This window comes from Vidua macroura, chromosome 1 (genome assembly GCF_024509145.1).
Source record: "Vidua macroura isolate BioBank_ID:100142 chromosome 1, ASM2450914v1, whole genome shotgun sequence".
NCBI lineage: Eukaryota > Metazoa > Chordata > Aves > Passeriformes > Viduidae > Vidua > Vidua macroura.
Window position 1 is genome coordinate 134,144,639 of NC_071571.1, and position 17,320 is coordinate 134,161,958.

The 17,320-nt window shown below is 39.7% G+C and overlaps 1 protein-coding gene across 1 annotated transcript; it reads right to left on the reverse strand.

Annotated features, from left to right (window-relative positions):
• Positions 1–15: 15 nt before the first annotated feature.
• On the reverse strand, positions 16–17,288 carry SLC25A32 (solute carrier family 25 member 32). Its single transcript, XM_053979621.1, has 7 exons — positions 17,117–17,288; positions 14,232–14,382; positions 13,142–13,227; positions 11,743–11,903; positions 5,908–6,021; positions 5,200–5,345; positions 16–3,770 (listed from the first exon to the last, which is right to left on the reverse strand). The coding sequence occupies exons 1-7, from the start codon at positions 17,286–17,288 to the stop codon at positions 3,635–3,637; spliced, it is 966 nt and encodes a 321-aa protein (XP_053835596.1). The 3' UTR covers positions 16–3,634.
• Positions 17,289–17,320: the final 32 nt, after the last annotated feature.

The following is a 17,320-nucleotide window of genomic DNA, read 5'->3' on the forward strand; positions in this document are numbered from 1 at the left end:
TTTATAGATAAAGTTCTAAGAAAGTAAAATGGCTTTAGCCTTTAGAAAACATACATAAAATGCACTCCCGTAAATCTGACTGCAGAATAGGATGCTCCGCTGTTACAGTCTTGTCTCAACAAACTCCTGGTGACTTAACTGTGACCTAGACAATGTGGTAAGTGTTAAAATACCTCATTATGAATAACTGAGCAAAACCAGACTATCTAAGCTTGTAGCAGCCAGAGGCCCTGCAAGGCCTTCCCGGCGGTCTCTCGCCTAAAATAAGAAATGCCAAGTCATGATGACTGGACCAAAGCAGCCCCTCTTCTGCCTTCAGACCCTTGTTATCTCTCTGTAAGACCATAGGTCATATTTGCCTCGACCCTTACTACTGGACAATTTCCAATGCCTCTGTACCCCATATAAAACCCCATTTCTGCCCAGTTCGGCAGAAGAGCTGTCAGTGCCAGCTGTGACAGTCCCTTCGCAGGAGCTGCCAATAAAGACACCGCTGTGGAACCGCATACAGCCTTCTCTCTCTCCCTGTGTCCGCGAGGCACTTAGCAAGCAAAGAGCTGAAATCACTAAAGAGCTGTTTTCACCAAAGAGCTGATCTCTCTTAAGAGCTGAGCTGCTTGTTAAGATTGCCCACGGCTGGGAGCCTGCCCGAGGGACCTGGACAGGTTGTGCCTATCAGCCCAGTGCTATCCGGGACACCTACGGCAGCCAGGGTTGGATGGACCCCAGGAACCCCAAGCTGTAATATAAGCTCTTCTTCCTTCTCTTGCTTCTCGACAGACTGGATTTCAGTGTAATATCTATGACTGCTCTCCACTACTAAGATGCAGAGACTAAATAATTTTAGTTACAACACTTAATTTCATTGCTCCAATAAAATAATTCTCCTGGATTTAGCCTTTCAGATATACAGAATCACTTTTGTGTTGGGTAAAAGCTAGGTATATTAAACAGTTTAGAAGATACAAAAATAAGACAGGTTGAAATGCCTAGGCTTTCTAAAAGTGAACTGTTAAAGTGAAACAATGATGTCACAGCTGTTTGAAAGTGACAACACCGATCATGCCAACAGACCATAAGCTTCAGTGTTTTAAGTATTTCCTTCCAAATGCTGCAAGTGACATACTGAAATATTTTTTAAAATTGTACACATTCTAAAGAGAAACAACAGTCATGTTTGTATTACAAAACCAATTTTACATTAACGAAATAAAAAAACTCACAAAAAGCATGTACAACATGCAAAAATCTCCACTCTTCCCAGAAATTAAAAGGAAAAAAACCCATTAAATCTGAGATAATGAACTTATTTCAGCTATTTAGAATTAAATCTCATTTTCTTTTCTGAACAAGCTGTAAGATTTCCCCCAGGCATCTCTTGGATGGGTAGCTCTTGCCTGTAGCTGTTGTTGCAGATACCAGGGGAGGACACCTGCAGTGTCGGGAGCACTTGGCCTTGCCCAACTGCAAGATGGTGTGTGAGATTTGCTGCAAGCCAGCAAGTTACACAGCTGACATTTTGTCTCTGAAGAACTGCAATGTTTTCACTGGCTTGGATGATGGTTTTAAGGTACCTGAACACAAACAAGTTACTATGAACTGAGCTGCGGTGTGAACTTACAGAACGTCAGCTAACACACAGTGAGTGATTGTGCACATGCTCACAGCCTGTCCTTGCAGTTATCCTGAAGCACGAGGAAGCTCTTCTGGGCCCAGAGCACACTAATCCACGGTAGTACGTGCACAGCTTCTTCTCTTTTATGATGTTTTCCTGTCTTCACAATATATTTTGGACCCTGGGTGGTAGAGTTAATTCAGTGTTCCATTAAATTCATTCTGTGTACCACAAAACACACAAAGCCCAGTAAGCACCCTCCAAAGGCAGGAGCTGCTGTTCTGGATCTACATAATTTACACGGTAAACTTCCAGTAAATTTATCTTTGGCTAAATACACACAGAACCTTCCATAGTAAAAACCAAAGCCAGCCATGCTGGCCCCAGATGAGATTACTAAATCTATCAGTAGAGGGGATGAGATTGTGGAAGAGAAAGTGTAAATTATTAATAAATTTAGTTATACACAAAATGTGGTATGTGGCAACAGCATCTACAAAAACAAGCAAGTGGATCGCTGAATGAAGATTCAAAATACGGAGTAGTTTCTCTGGCTTTTCAGATTTTAACTTAAAATTTAAACCAAGTCCCTAATCTGTTAAATTTTTATTAAAAATTGTTCTTTCTGCTTTAGGTTAGTCTGGTAAACAGGAAACTTCTCTAAATGATTATTCTGCTCCCTACAAAACTGATGATTTCTCCCTAACTGCTGGATAGCCTTTGCTAACTTATTTCCTAGTTAAATGATACTTACTAGATACTTACTATCTTCTTACCAACAGCAGGAGGCAGATGTTAGGGTCAGTAATGTCTTTTCTAAAAGAAATAAAAAAACCCAAACCACCAAACCCAGAACTCTCATAAGTACATATCCTTGATGGCAATTACTGGTATGGGAAAAAACCCTAATATACAAATTTACTGAGATGTACTATAACTTAAATTATCAGTAAATTAGCAATCAATATATTAACAAGCTTTTCCTTAAACCAAATCAGAAGACATTAACAGATAGTTCTGTTTTTTTTAAAGAAAGTACTGTGCACAGGATTCTTTTAGCCTAGAAACATTGTTTTTCCAGAGAATATTATTGAAAGTAAGTGTGATCCTATTTGTTACTATACTGGCTTGAACACTGCATCACTACGGGATTACTAGAAAAAAATCCTCATCTTTAAAATGTAAGCCCACTTTCAAATATGCATTTACTTAGTAATATTTGGTCAGCTGTATCACTAATGGAGACAGATTCTGGCACAGTGAGAGATGGCGAGAGAATGAAAGAGAGAGAAAATTAATTAAGTGTCCAGCAATGCATGCACTTTCAGCACATCGGTCTGCTGCTAAAACCAAGTAAAAAAACACAGTGTAAGTCTGGCCTGGTATGAGACAAGAACTGAACTTCAGACTTGCAATTATTCAAACTCAAGAATGGACAGCTGTTTAAAAAAAAACAATTTCAGTTTCCAAACTGCACCCCACTGAGGCAGCATTTTTGTGTTGGATGAACAATGGAGTCTGGAGGATTCCATATCCTAAAATGTGACGAATAACAGAGGTGGATTCAGATGATATTCCTTGTTTTAATGAGACTCAGAGATTTAAGAAAGTTTTGACAGGCTCCAGGGTTGCTTTCATATGAAGTTTTCCAGTTGTGCAGGAGCAGAATTTCACCAACTGTTATCTTGAGATATCTTGTTAGTTAGAAACTGCTTAGTGGGTTATTCCAGGCAGGCCAGGATGAATGGAATTGCTGTGCAGCTGCCTTCACCCAGTCACAGCACTATTATTTCACAGTTGCAGACATCGGCTTCAAGCAGACACAGCTGATTCAGAGAGGAAGGCAGCAATACAGGAGCATTCAACAGGAGAGATGTTGGCAGGGTTTCTTGCCTCTATATTCTTTCCTCAAAATACCAGATCAATTCACAGTGTCAAAGAAGACTGCTGAACTAAATTTCTCCCAGATCATAAATATAAAAATAAAGGATAGATTCCTTCCTAGGAATTTGTGTTCCTTTAATTATTTTCTTTCCTAAAACCAAGTAAAAAGCCAGACACATTTTCATAAACTACAAAGGTAATACAGCAGGCAGGAGTCACTCTGATTACATTAGGTATAATTCCTTTGTAAAATCCATGAACACCTTCTTTCCTTTAAAGACAAAAAAAAAATTGGTTTTAATGAATGTCTTTTAATAGAAAAAATCAGACATAAAACGAAGCCTGGTATTTTATTTCTCACACTCCCATTGAGAGATGTACTTCAGGTTAGAAATAACAATTTCAGACAGTGTTTAAAGTGCATCAAGTATTAACCCATCATTTTTTCTTCTGAACATATAATAGCATTATGTAAATCAGTTATTTAGCTCAGGCTTTGATTGTATTTTGTGGGTATTGTCCAAGTAAGGCAATTTACTATCTTTCTTCATGCTACAAGAACTGGCTAAACAATTAAGAAAAGCCAGCATTCATTTTTTCAGAATTTAAGCACCCCTTCCAGAATTTTGATTGTACTGGCCAATGAATGAGAATCTAATTTGACCCAATTTGAATCAGTGTGTCATGCTAGGGCTGTTAAAAAGTTTCAGAGACATTAAATCTCAGCTCTTTAGGTACAGGCCTCACAGGCCTAAGACACCTGGAAGGATGAGAAAACAGAGATCCTGAGAAATGCTTGCGTGTGGTTTACACTACCCTCCCTAAGTCCCATCTGTTCATCACAAGCACAGCAGTGGCTCCAGAATGGCTGTACTACACTTTACCAGAACTAATAAGCCTTCCTGTAGCCTGCAGCACTGAAGGGCTCTGCACTGACACGTCAGAGCTACTTTTGCTCTGAACTGCCTCCAGTCAAAATGGTTGTACAGCCTCTGAACCAGGGGTGCTCCTGGAACAACAGAGCCTCAGTCACTTACTCAGCTGGCCCCTCTTCACAGCCCAGGAGCCCATTCCCACCTCTCCAGCAACATGGGCCAACCCAGAAGCACTGCCCAAAGCCATGGATGCACACGCAGAGGTGGCCACCCGTAGTAACTACACAGGTCTGTGTGAAAAGCTCAGATATGAATAGGTGTGAGGTCACAGGTCTCTAGAGGTCCTACAGGAAGCTAGGACCAGACTACAAGTGCAGTCAGGCTCCAGGGTAACCCAGGGACATCAGTATAATCAGCTCTGGCTAGCTCACTTCACCTTGCCAGGAATTTGGATTAGCCACAACTCCCAGCAGCACAATGCTCCTGTCCTATGTGATAAGCTAAAGCAGTTCAAGTGAGACTTCATTTAGTGTCCCAAACCAGCCATGACAATGTTATTTTTTAGAATAACATTGAAGAGAAGAGAGAAGGGAGACAGAATAAACAACAGAAACCTGCAGGGGGCATTGACTCCCTCCTATCTCCTCCTCTCTCCTTAGCTTACTGCTGTTGGTGGCATCTTGCACAATATGACTTTGCACGGCTAACACTTTGCTTGCTCTGAACTGTACTGGTTCTGCAAGTCAGCACAGAAGCCAGTAAAGGTAGCTCTGATTCTGTAAAACTCACTTTCCAACATGTAGGCTTTTAATTTTGCACACCTACCTCCATGTCCTGCGGATCACATCAAACACCCCAGAATATGTGTTATGCTGGTCTTGAAGACGAGCTCGCACAACTTGATAGGGGTATGTTGCTACCACAGCAAATATTTTGGATACAGCTGCCATCAGTATGTATTCCACAGTGTTCTAAAAGCAACAAAAATTGTCAAGCTTGCCTTAGGTATGATTTAAATTAGCCAATTCCCAAAATCTTATTTGATTTTTAAATGCACAATCAAACAATACTCTAGATTTTCCCCCCTTTTAATACAACACATTAAAAGAAATGTCAGTGTTTACTGCATGCAGTGCTACAAGTAATTGACTGTAAAACATGTGTTGTGCCTTCTTCTCATTCCCACCAAGAGAAACACTTCTTCCAAAAGTAGCTACCTTTGCCCAACTTGCACCCGAACGGTTTTCCAGGGTTTAATACCACCCCCTCTGGTTCCACAAAGTATGAAAAAACACTCATTCCTTCCTCTAAAATTCTCAAACCACTTGCCAAAGTAAGAAGTTGGTTTTCAAAACCAGTGAAAACCAGTTGCTTGTTCCTAAAAAGTGAGAAAGTATTATTTCTTTCTATATATTCTGCACTTCAATTAATGTACCAATACTTTGTACATTTGGCTGCTGCATAACTTGACAAATGGAATTAACTTCTATTTATTTATATGCCACAACATAATTTTATTCTCAAGCATCGTACCAATTTTGTATCTGATACTCTGTTTCTATACTTGTTGTATCTCTCTTTCAAATCCTCGTAGGCCATGAACTGAAGTGCTCCATGTGATGTTCCGAACAGACCAGGCACAAATCCCTAAAAAAAGGATAAAACAAGGATAAAGGGTAATGCACAAAACCTAAACAACTTGACAGAGCACAGCTCACACACCTACATTTGTCCTCCCTTAATGCACAGACTGTGCCTGCACAGCAGTTGCAGCCTGACTCAGGTATCTTTAAGGGCAGGCATCACACAAACCCTTAACAAATGCTACTTTCCTGGCATACAGCCTAAAGTCACCTACTGAGTCACTGAGATAAAACAAGTGGCTCAGGGACTCCACCTCACAGAGCACAAACTGGTAACACAAATTAGGATTGCAAGATCACAAATCAAGCTGTGGTCTTGCAAACATGCTGCCCAATGCACATTTCCAGAGACTGGCACCAAGGGGTCTGGTTCTCACCTGAGACTGGTAAAGCAATGACAGATGCTGGCAACTCAGAGAAGAGCCATCAGGAGAAGGGGTAAAAAACATTATTGTGATTGAGCCCAGGAAATAGATACGTATGTGTTTGCATTTGTGTGTCTACATAAATGTGTGTCTATGAGATATAAATATGTATTTCTAGACTAAAAATGTTTGTGTCTATGTAGAATCATAGAATCATTTTGGTTGGAAAAGATCTTTAGGATTATCAAATCTAACCATAAACCTGACACTGCCATGCCTACCAGCATACCATGTCCCTGTGGGAGAAGAGAGTGAGCTGCTCCAGCACTGTCTTTCTTACACAAGCACATGAAAATATACATCAACTTTTAGCTTCAAAAAAGTTGAAATGAAGGGGGAAAACAGGTACTTTCTGAACTGTGTCCACAAGAAAGAGAAGGCAGGAGTTCCCCCAGGAGCAGGACTAGCTCCATTAAAGTGAGCTACCAGCTGCATGGATATGGAAAAGCACTAATTCTCTTTTTGAAGAGTTGGTCACTTACATTGAAAAACACAAATAAATGGGGGATTAATCACCTTGGCCAGAAAGGGACTCAAAAGCTTGCTGCGAACTGTTGGGGGACAATTATAACAGAATAAGTGATCAAAATGTGGTTAAAAGCACTCAAAGAAACAAAGTAAAAAACAAAAACAAAAACAAAAAAACCAAAACAAAAAAAACCCAAACAAAACAAAACCCAAAAAACCCAACAACAACAAAAAACAAACAAACAAAGGAAACCCACAAAAAAAAAAAAAAAAACAACACAAAACAAACAAACAAACAAAACAAAAAAAAAACACCCCCCAAAAAAACCCAACAGTTTTATTTCCTATTCAGGCAAGAAAAAGGAATTTAAAAATGTGCTCAGATGCCAAACTCTGTGTTAGACTAAAAGGGAAGCCCAAAATGTTGAAGACTTATCAGTATACAATTAAAAGCCTGGAGAAGGTGAAAAAGAGAAGGGATCCTGAAGGAGTCCACTGAATTGGTGTTAACAAGACAAAATAATAAAACTCCTAAATTGCAGAAGAACCTTCAACAACTAAAACTACAGCAGGTATAAAAATTGCACAGATAATACACAAAATACCACTTCAGGAATCAGCTTTTCAAACGCTACATATAGATTTCTAAAGTTTTTCAGTCATTCAGGAAATTATTTTTAAGAATTTCTTTAATACATGAGGATAAATTTCTTCTCACAATAAGAAATAATGGTCATGAACTCACCATGAGTGACCACAAACTGATGAAATGCATTAAGAGTTAGTGAAAGTCCCAGAAAAAAAATTTCCCCAAATGAGAACAAGTGTAATTAAACTACATATCTGTATTTTGTCAGCTGTAAGCACAAAGTGAAGTTTGAAGCCAAAGGGCCCCAACAGAGGGAAAAGGACAACTTTGGTTTTCAGAAATCCTGGATCAGAGAAGAAAATAAAAGGAGCAGAAACAAAAATTATGAAAAAATGTCAAAGAAAAATTTATCTGGATCAGCAAAAAAAAAAAAAAAAAACAAAACAAAACAAAACAAAACAAACCAAAAAAATATGAAACTTATGGACAGTGATAGCAGGGAAAATCTTCACAAACATTTCCCAGTGATTAATCAGTAAAACAACTAAAAGACAGTGGAAGTGATTGTTCTCCACTTGGAAAGAATTAGAACAATGTATTTGTATCATAGAAGAATGAGGTAATACTTTCCCTGCCAACAAAAGAAGAACATTAAACAAGCTTTAAGAGGGCTAAACTCTTAAACTTAAGCCAGAAGATTTGGATAACTTGCACCCTTGAGTCCTAAAGCATCTACTGGTTGTACTTCATAAACAAATACCAGCACGCTTTAAGTCTCGGGCTGATGAGAAAAGCTTCCAAAGACTGAGGGACTTTTACTGTTGGGCCAATGTTAATGCAAGAAGGGAGTGAGGCAACTGTCAGCCAGTGTGCCCCAGTAAAATAGGAGCTGACCCAGGCTTTTATTGATCACAGAAAATAATGTATTCTTATGGAAAAATGTTTCAAAGCAAAACTGATTTCTTCACAGCACTGAAATATCTTGGCCGAGGAAGTTTTTGAAACATATTCTATTTTTTTATTCTTAGAATAACTTAATTCAAAATTCTTTCTTGCCACAAATTTGACAGAATTTAATATTTATTTTTATCCACAATATGACTGTAAAGAGAAATTTTATAATAACTTCATGTATTTTCTGTTATTTTTTTATTTTAATATTTGAAATATATCTTTAGAAGATTTTTGCCATGAAAGCATGACAAGATGAATGGTTCCTCAAAGAAGTCCTGCTCGAATTCTCCTTCAAAGGATTAGAACAATAGACAGAATTAAATACAGTTCTATATTTATCTATTCTATAATTAGAAATTTAAATGGCATATAATTCTGAGCAGCAGACAGTGGGAATAAAGAAATATTTTAAAGTTGGCTTAAAGCATTTTAAGTGCTGGAAATCCAGACAAGAAGAAAATGTCCTGCTGGTTAGTGTTTCAAAGGTTACCCATCACAATAAAAAGGCAAATGTACACACTGGAAACCCTGTGCTTCTTAGCAAAGAAAGGAACAAGGATCATTTGGTGATGTGGTACTCAGATCACTGCCAGAAATGTTTGACAGCACTCAAGCCAGAACAGCCTCTGCTGTATGCTTCAAAAGAATGCAGCAAATACCTCTTGTAATCTCTCCAATGCTGCTTTCACTGGGCTCTCAGTGTGTCAGAGAGCTGCAGCATGTGAGTGCCCTGCTCTGACAACTTGTGCAGACAAGACACTGAAGTCACCATTATCATCTTGATTCCCTCATGGTGAAAAATGTTACCATCTTTTATGTGAAAGCCACTTATGCTTATGTCTCTGTGTAGAACCTGCAACTTAAGTTATAATCAAGATGGCCAAATCTCAATAGATGTTGCTATGTACAAGTACAAAGATATAGAAAGCTTACAAGCTTCATATTTACAAGAAGAAAAATAACAGAAGCAAAAGCATTGCAAAATAAAAAGAGCTAAGCGTCTTAGCCACTGAGGGACCAAGAAAAGTACTTTATCCTCAGAGCACAGAATCTTGCCTACCAAAAGTGAAGTATCAACACAGAAGTGTCCAAATATATTTCACTTGGTAACGAGCAGACATTACTGTTATGACTTTTGTTGTTGTTAGCATGCCACATTATTATTCTCAGTCATTCATTAATGGCAAAGTAATTTTTAGAGCTCAAATCTCCAGCAGATCCATGGGTGTGCTCAAAGTACATAACCCCAAGCTGTTTTTTAATTCACCTGGTGTGCAGCAGAGCAGCTCTGTCCCTAATCATCAGGGGGATGGAGGCCAAAAAGATGAAGCCCAATGGATGGAGGGTGTGGAGGACCACTGACTGATGATTACTGGGATAATGAGTGAAGAAGACTTCTCCTGCCTTTTCAGAACCAGGCCAAGTTCAAAAGGAACAACTTACTGAGAAACCCAGATTCAGACAAACTATATTTGATGAACAATCAATACCCAGCAGCAGAGCTAATAAAGACAGCTTTGATCCCTGCTAGAAAGATTGATGTAGGCTGACATTACCAGTTTGTACCTCAAAGGACTGAAAGGATTTGCTCAGATCAGTAACAGCATCTATGCAATAAAGAGCAATATTGAATTGCTTGGTCAGAAATACCATTCTTTAGGAGACAAATCTCAAACAGAAAGTAACTCCTTCCAGATTTTATTTCCAATTCTATCTGAGACAGTTGCTCTATTTGAGATTCCTTCATTTACTGTGAGGTGGTACTATCTGAGATCCCCTTATCTGCTATAAGGAATGCTATCCGAAATGAATTCAGATGAAATGAAATGAAATGAAGATTATGAGGAAAAAAAGACAATTGTGTGTACTACAACTCCTGACTCAGGGCAATTAACAAAGCTTTAGCTGTACAATTTCAAATAGAGCAAGAAAAATAAAAGTTCCCCTAAACACTGAAATGGAGGAAGGCTAAAGCATGTACAAGTCAAAGAGCCACCTGGAGAGGCGCCTTTTTCCCCAGTATAGACAAGGTTAAGAGAGTCCTGACATCAAATGGAAATTGCTCAGTGTGCATACTTATGTAGGTCACTCAGGATTTATTTAGGTCACCTTCTTTGCAGATTTAAGCAAGTAATTTGCTCTTTCAAAGGAAGTAGCTGCTTTAGTCCCACACTTGCAGATTAACACTACAAAGAATGTCTAGTGCCAAAGGCGACACATGCTACATGCACAAATAATCTGAAAAGAAGGGTGGAAGGACATCTTAAAAACTAACAGATCCAGGAAATCAGAACTTATCTACGTGGAACAGAGCAGACATCCAGGCAGGCAAACCGTAAATCCTGACAATTTCAATTTAGGAACAAGTAAGGTGCCTTGTTGCTGGTGTTAGAATTTGGCATTCATTGCTATGAAGCACACAAGTCCTACAGAATAGGAAGGATCACATTTTTCACTGAAAATAAGCTAACATTCAGTAATCAGGATAATTTCTAGGAGAAAGTGGTCTTGTTCCCTATCCCTTGCAGTGTTCAAGGTCAGGCTGGATGGGCTTTGAGCAGCCTGGGCTAGTGGAAGGTACACCTGCCCGTCTCAGAGGTGTTAGAACAACAATATCTTTAAGATCCCTTTCAACCCAAGCCATTCTATGATTCTATGATTCTGCAGCATTACTTGCAGGAGAAGAGCCAGACTGAACTAAAATAGGTTTCTTCACAACTTCCAGGCACTGATGAATGCATCTTGATGTCATGACCTGAAGGGAGGAGGAGGCAAAAAGTCCAAATCTTGTTGCCATCTGTTTCCCTAAATTAAAGGGAACAAAAAACCCACACATATGCAGACCATATTTAGAAGTCTGCAAATTTAAGGTATCTAGAGCTGACAGATTACAGACATCAATAACCAGAGGGCAAATAAGCAGTTGTGAAGCTATCCGTTGTGGAAGAAAAAATTAGCAAGTACTTTAGTCATGTTATCTTCCAGAAGAGGTTAGAAATACAGAGATAAGGGATAAAATGCAAGGAAGTACTACCAGCAACATAGGTTACATTGTTGCTGTCCTACTTATCCAAATTCTAATTATAGGAAGATTAAAAAAATTACAAAGCAGTTTATCACCAGTATAATGGATTTTCTTCTGACTAAGCCTTTTTGCTACAGTTCTTCAGTGGGAAAGACTCACAGAATGAGTTATTACAATTTAATTTTTTTAGACAAATATTTAGAAGTCTCACTATGCTACTGGGTGGTGCCAGGCAATCATGGAATTTTTCTGAAATGTGATTACCTTATATAAGCCACGTATGCCCTCTGTCTTGTATATCTTTATAAGAGCATCAAACATTCCTCTGTATTGGCGCTTGGATGGATCCACGCCAGCGTTATATTGTAGCACAAGTCGAGTCTTGGTTACCCATATTGGGTTTGTAATGCAGAGAGTCATGGCTCCTGAGAACAGACAGAAGTTACTCTCATTGTTATGCCAACTCCACAGATTGTCCCAGCTAGTTCAGTCCAATATAACACAGAATGACAAAACTACTTTTTGTAGTTTTTGCTTCTAGAATGACAAAACTACTTTTCCTACCAGAGTATTCATATTGTTTAAAACAGGTGAAGTTTATGCCCTCCATTGCTCCCTCTCTCTCCCTTCAAAGCTCACAGTCAAGTCCAATTCACTTCTGCTGGGGTACTTTTGCAGGGCACATGTATTTTTGCATATTCCTAGTACAGCCCCTTTTTTCTTCACCTTTCCACAGTTAGTAGCATAATCTGAAGTAGACAGGAAATGTAATTTCTTAATGTACCACTGATTATCTGAGTTATTCTTCAGTATACAATAATTCAAAATTTAATGAACACCTCAGTGATGTGAAATTTGCTTAATAATATTGATAGGTTAATAGCAACAACATGTTATAACTTTATTGAAAATACCATTGTAGCAGAATCCATTACTATATTTCATGTCGAACAACAAGCCTTATATTTCAACATTAAATGAATGCTTCAAAATCCTAATAAAAAGTCTTCCAAATTGCCTGTACAGCATGTAGTGACAGGACAAGGGGGAATGATTCAAACTGGAAGAGAGTAGGTTTAGATTAAGTATGAGACAGAAATTCTTTACGGTGATAGCAGTGAGGCACTGGAACAGGTTGCCCAGAGAAGTTGTGGATGCCTCACCTCTGGAAGTGTTCAAGACCAAGCTGGATGGGGCTTTGAGCAACCTGGTCTAGTGGGAGGTGTCCCAGACAAAGATGGGGGTTGGAACTAGATTATTTTTAAGGTCCCTTCCAACCCAAACCATTCCATGATTTAAGAGGCCACCTCCTTTCAAGGTCCAAGTGTTAAAATGTAACAAGTTAACAATCTGATAGCAGCAGATTCCTATAGTTACATTTTGGGACTCAATACAGTACTAAATATGGAAAGTGCTTACACAGAATGAAAACAAGGACAAAAGACATTTTGACAACTGCTCATTCTGCACAAAACTGAAGCACCACAGTGGCCCACCTATTTGTGCTAGACATCTTTGTTTTATTTACAGACAACAAACTATTGTGTCTGGGCTGGAACACTTACAATTGCCACCTGTAAAAAAAGCTGCACTGACACAGAAAGGCAGGTAGCAGCATATGGGAAGGCTACAAGTGAACATTAATTTTTGCATTTAACCTCACCAGCCTCTGCAGCTGACACTAGGTGTTCACTCGGACTGAGACTTTCCATCTTCCCTTCCTTCTTGTAAGCTTTGATGGCATTGTAACTGGAAAATGTACAACATAGTTTAGTAAAGGTGAAAACAGACCTACATCACAAATAACACAATCCAGAATGACATACCTAAGATCATGGTGGTACACAGCCTTTGAAGAAAAGGTATCCAAACTACCTTTATTTAATTGATTAACTGATCTCCGAGCAGTCAGCTCTTTAAAGTGAACTATGGTAATATATATTTAAATTGTAAAATTAAACTCTCAGTATCAACGGGACTACATCTTGAAAATGATCAGATATCAAGAATTAACTTCTAAAATAAGTTTATTGGGAGTCAGAGTGCTAGGTATCTACCCTCTAGCTCAGATATACACTGAGCATTCTTCTCTTGATCTAGTTTGCAATCTTTATGAATTAAGAAATTGTCAACAGAAGATGAAGTGTCAATAGCAATCTACAGCAAAACTTAAGGACTTAAGTACAACAATAACAGAGTCTAGAGAACTGACAAGTGAGCTTTGCATAGGCATGCCAGTTAACTAGTCCCTAAAATGTTTCAATTAATAGGGATAAGCAGTAATGGAGTTAATAAAGTAGAATATTAAAAAAAAAAAAGGGATTTAAGCAAAGCCCATCAACTGCCAAAAACAATGAAAAAAACTGTCACTAAAATAATTAAAAACAATCAAACATTTAGTTTTAGTAGAAAACTTCATACTCTTAATTTTTAAGAAATCAATTTAGTTTCTTGCTTTTCATGACGTTTTAAGAAAACTTTTAGAGAATTCTTCATGAATAGTATCACCACCTCTCAAATTCCTTAGTATTTTCACAGCATCAAGGGAATGCACTGTACCTGACAAAGGAACAGGTCTCTGACTCAAATTGCTTAAATTCTAAACCAGCAAACCATAATAAACATTAACAAACCTGGACTAGCTAAGACAATGACAAGTTTCTAAGTCCATTTTTATACCCCACAAAGAAGATGCAATGTATATCTGAACACTACATTGTGCAGGGTGTGACACATTTTACAGTTTTACTTACAAGAAAAAGTAAAGTCCCCAGGAGGCCCCTGCTCCCACCATGTTTGGAGTTACCCCTTGGTACAAGCCTCGAAGTCCTTCATGCTTCCAGACTGTGGTCATACAGTGAAGAATTCCATTGTACTTTGGCCTCAGCTCCAATCCATCGCTTACTACGAAAGAAAGAAATGATACTGGAAAACATTTCAGGAAGCATAAAGTTCAACTGCATCCAAGCCAACACAGAAGTCCACAGCCTCCAAAGCAAGCATAAATAAACATGATACCTAACTGATCAACTGTATTAGATGAGTTTTATTTCACAAGTATGCAAGAGTTGGGGTTTACAGCTTTATAAGCCTAGAGTTCAAGAACTTAGGGAAAAAAAAAAGGGGCAAAAAGAGGTAACTCCTTAGCTCAGTAAGAGGAAAGCTCCTATTAATCTGACAAGGCTAAATAAATGCACTTTCGTACATTTTTGATGAGCAGCAGATCTGAAGTTTTCTGTCTCTTCTTTTTAGCACTGCAGCAATTGCGCATCATATTTCAAGTGATATGGATGGCATCCTTGACATGTTTCTCTAAACTGTTTAGACAAGTCCTAAGTAACAACCCTTAAATTCAAATTTTCTCTTTAAAATGTTCTATTAAGCAATGGGTGACATCTTACTGATTCCCAAGTCAGTTTTTACCACACTCAAGGGTTTCTTCTCCCACCTAATAACCTAACAGTGGGTGGTCCAAATGTTCAGAAAAGATCACTTCAAAAATACAGAAAATGCACAAGTTTTTTGTCTGACAGATCATGTAGAACGTGGATGTCCACAAAACTTGGAGTGGCAACTACTATTGCTCCTACCATAACAACAAAGGAGTAAGTTGATTACTGATGAGATATGTGATACAGTCCATGGTGAGATGATAAGATGTAACAGACAGAAGCTGAAATACAGGGAATTTTGATCAGAACTTTTTATCCAGCAGAATGGCCAAATACTTGAACAAGTTGCCTGAAGATCATCTTTGGAGCTACTCAAAACTCCAGTACACAAGATGAAACAAACTGATCTAAGCAGAGCTTATCTGAGTAGGGGTTGAACTCCTTAGCTCTCTTCTCACCTAAATTACTCTATGATGCCAACATAGCAGCACCTTTCATTCTTAATACAGACGTATGGCTAGACTGCAACTGTACTGAAAACTGATATCAAAGTTTTACAAGAAGTGCAGTTTTTATGTCCCCATCAAAATTAATCCTAGTAAACTGGCATTTTATGTTCAGTGCCGCATTTATTATTAATTCCCCTTGAACTCTGTGTCCCATACACATTGTGACAGACTTCACCATTAAAGACAAAATGCTTTTGCTGAGCACAGTGTGACAACACCTCAACACCTTGACAACCACTCAAAAATAGAACACAAACATCTCTTTTCTCCTTCCAGAATAAGTGTTGCTAGACAATTTTTTACCATGCATACACTAGATCAAATTTATAAACATATTAAACAACATCAGAAAACAGAGACACAAAGACAAGTCTGTCAATGATGCTGCCAAGAAACTTCACAACATTCATTTCTGATATCAGCTCCTGCTCCCTGATTGAAGACAAAACATAGGAGTTGTTATTTTCAACCCAAAGAAGTATGTGAAAGTGCGTGACCTCCAAAAGCCACCTAATCCAAACCTGTACTCAAACCAGATCTAATTAGATCTGGTTACTTAGGGACACGACCAGTTGACTCCTGAATGTTTCCATGGCTGAAGAGATTACAGCTTGTCTGGGTAACCTTTTCCAGTATTTGACCATTCTCATAGTAAAATAACTAGATTTTTCCATGTTCATGCTTGTGCCTGTTCCTTTTTGGCCTACTAACCAAGAATCTGGCTTTATCATCTCTGTGTCTTCCAATAACATTGTCATAGACTGCCATAGAAAGCCCTTCCTTTCTGAGGCCAAACTGATCCTATTCTGTCAGCCTGTTCTATGCCATGTGCTCCAGCCCCTTCACCAGTCTGGTGGCTCCCACTGGAGTCACACCAATGTGTCATTGTCTTCCTTCCACGTCCTGGGGAGCCCCAAAGTAAACACAGCACTTCTGATGTAGCCTTACAAATGGAAAACAGAGAGAAAAGAGCCCTTCTGCTGGCTGGGCTTTTCATAATGCAGCCCAGGATGTGCCCAGCTAGGACACGCAATGTTTTGAATTTTGTAAAATGTCTCTGAGATAGTTTGGTTTTGAGATCTTAAAATATCCATGTATTTATTTAAGAAACCAATCTAAAGATACAGTAAAATGTTTCAATCTCTCTGAAAGAGAATATGATAAATGGTGGACAAGTTTCTCAAATCAGCAGAAAAGTCTAGAGAAGTCACCATGCATCCCTGTGGAAAAACAAATTAGTTACAGAGTTTTCTGCAACACAATACCACGATTGTTAACAACCAAGGTTATTCCAAAACCACCGCTACGCTTTGAGTGTTGAAAATCTTTGGCATAAAGGTGAACTTTGAACGTGGGCTTGGGACGACCCGCCGGCTAAAAGCAGGCAGTGCTCCGGCGCCTCTGGCACTGGTGGTCACGGAAGGGGGGAAGAGGCTGGCAGCCCTGTGACCCGCCCGCAAGCAGCTCGAGGCACACCGCACACTTTACGGTCCCTACGAGGGACAAGAAGAAGCCTTGGGATAGCAGGGAAGAGAATGGGAGACCGTCCCCTTCGGCTCACGGCCAGTTTATTCCAAGCCGTGGGGCTGCCCGCCGGCAGCGGGGCGCTGCAGCCGCGCTCGGGGCGGGCCGAACAGCGCGGGCTTTGGGCAGGAAGCCCGGCAGGTCCCGGCCCGGGCTCGGCGAGCTCGGGCACGGCGGTGCGTCCTTAGCGCAGGACGGCGGGGGCGGCCTCACCTGCGAAGCGGATCTTGACGAGGTCCAGCGGGTGCAGCGCCAGGGTGGACAGGACGCCGCCGCTCATTCCCGCCGCCAGGTTCTCCAGCCGCACGTGCCGCAGCACGGAGCGCAGCGCCGGCTCGCGCGCCAGCGGCTCGCGCGCCGCGCACGCGGGACCCGCGGCGCCCATCTCCGGCCGCGCGCGCTCGGGGGCGGGGCTAC

Bases quoted from the DNA above. Each gene is read 5' to 3' on its own strand.
- SLC25A32 (XM_053979621.1), bottom strand. From the start codon at position 17,288: ATGGGCGCCGCGGGTCCCGCGTGCGCGGCGCGCGAGCCGCTGGCGCGC. The intron at 14,383-17,116 runs GTGAGGCCGCCC...TTTCTTTCGTAG, and splicing joins CGTCAAGATCCGCTTCGCAG to TAAGCGATGGATTGGAGCTG. The intron at 5,346-5,907 runs GTACGATGCTTG...TGTTGCTTTTAG, and splicing joins GAGTATCAGATACAAAATTG to AACACTGTGGAATACATACT.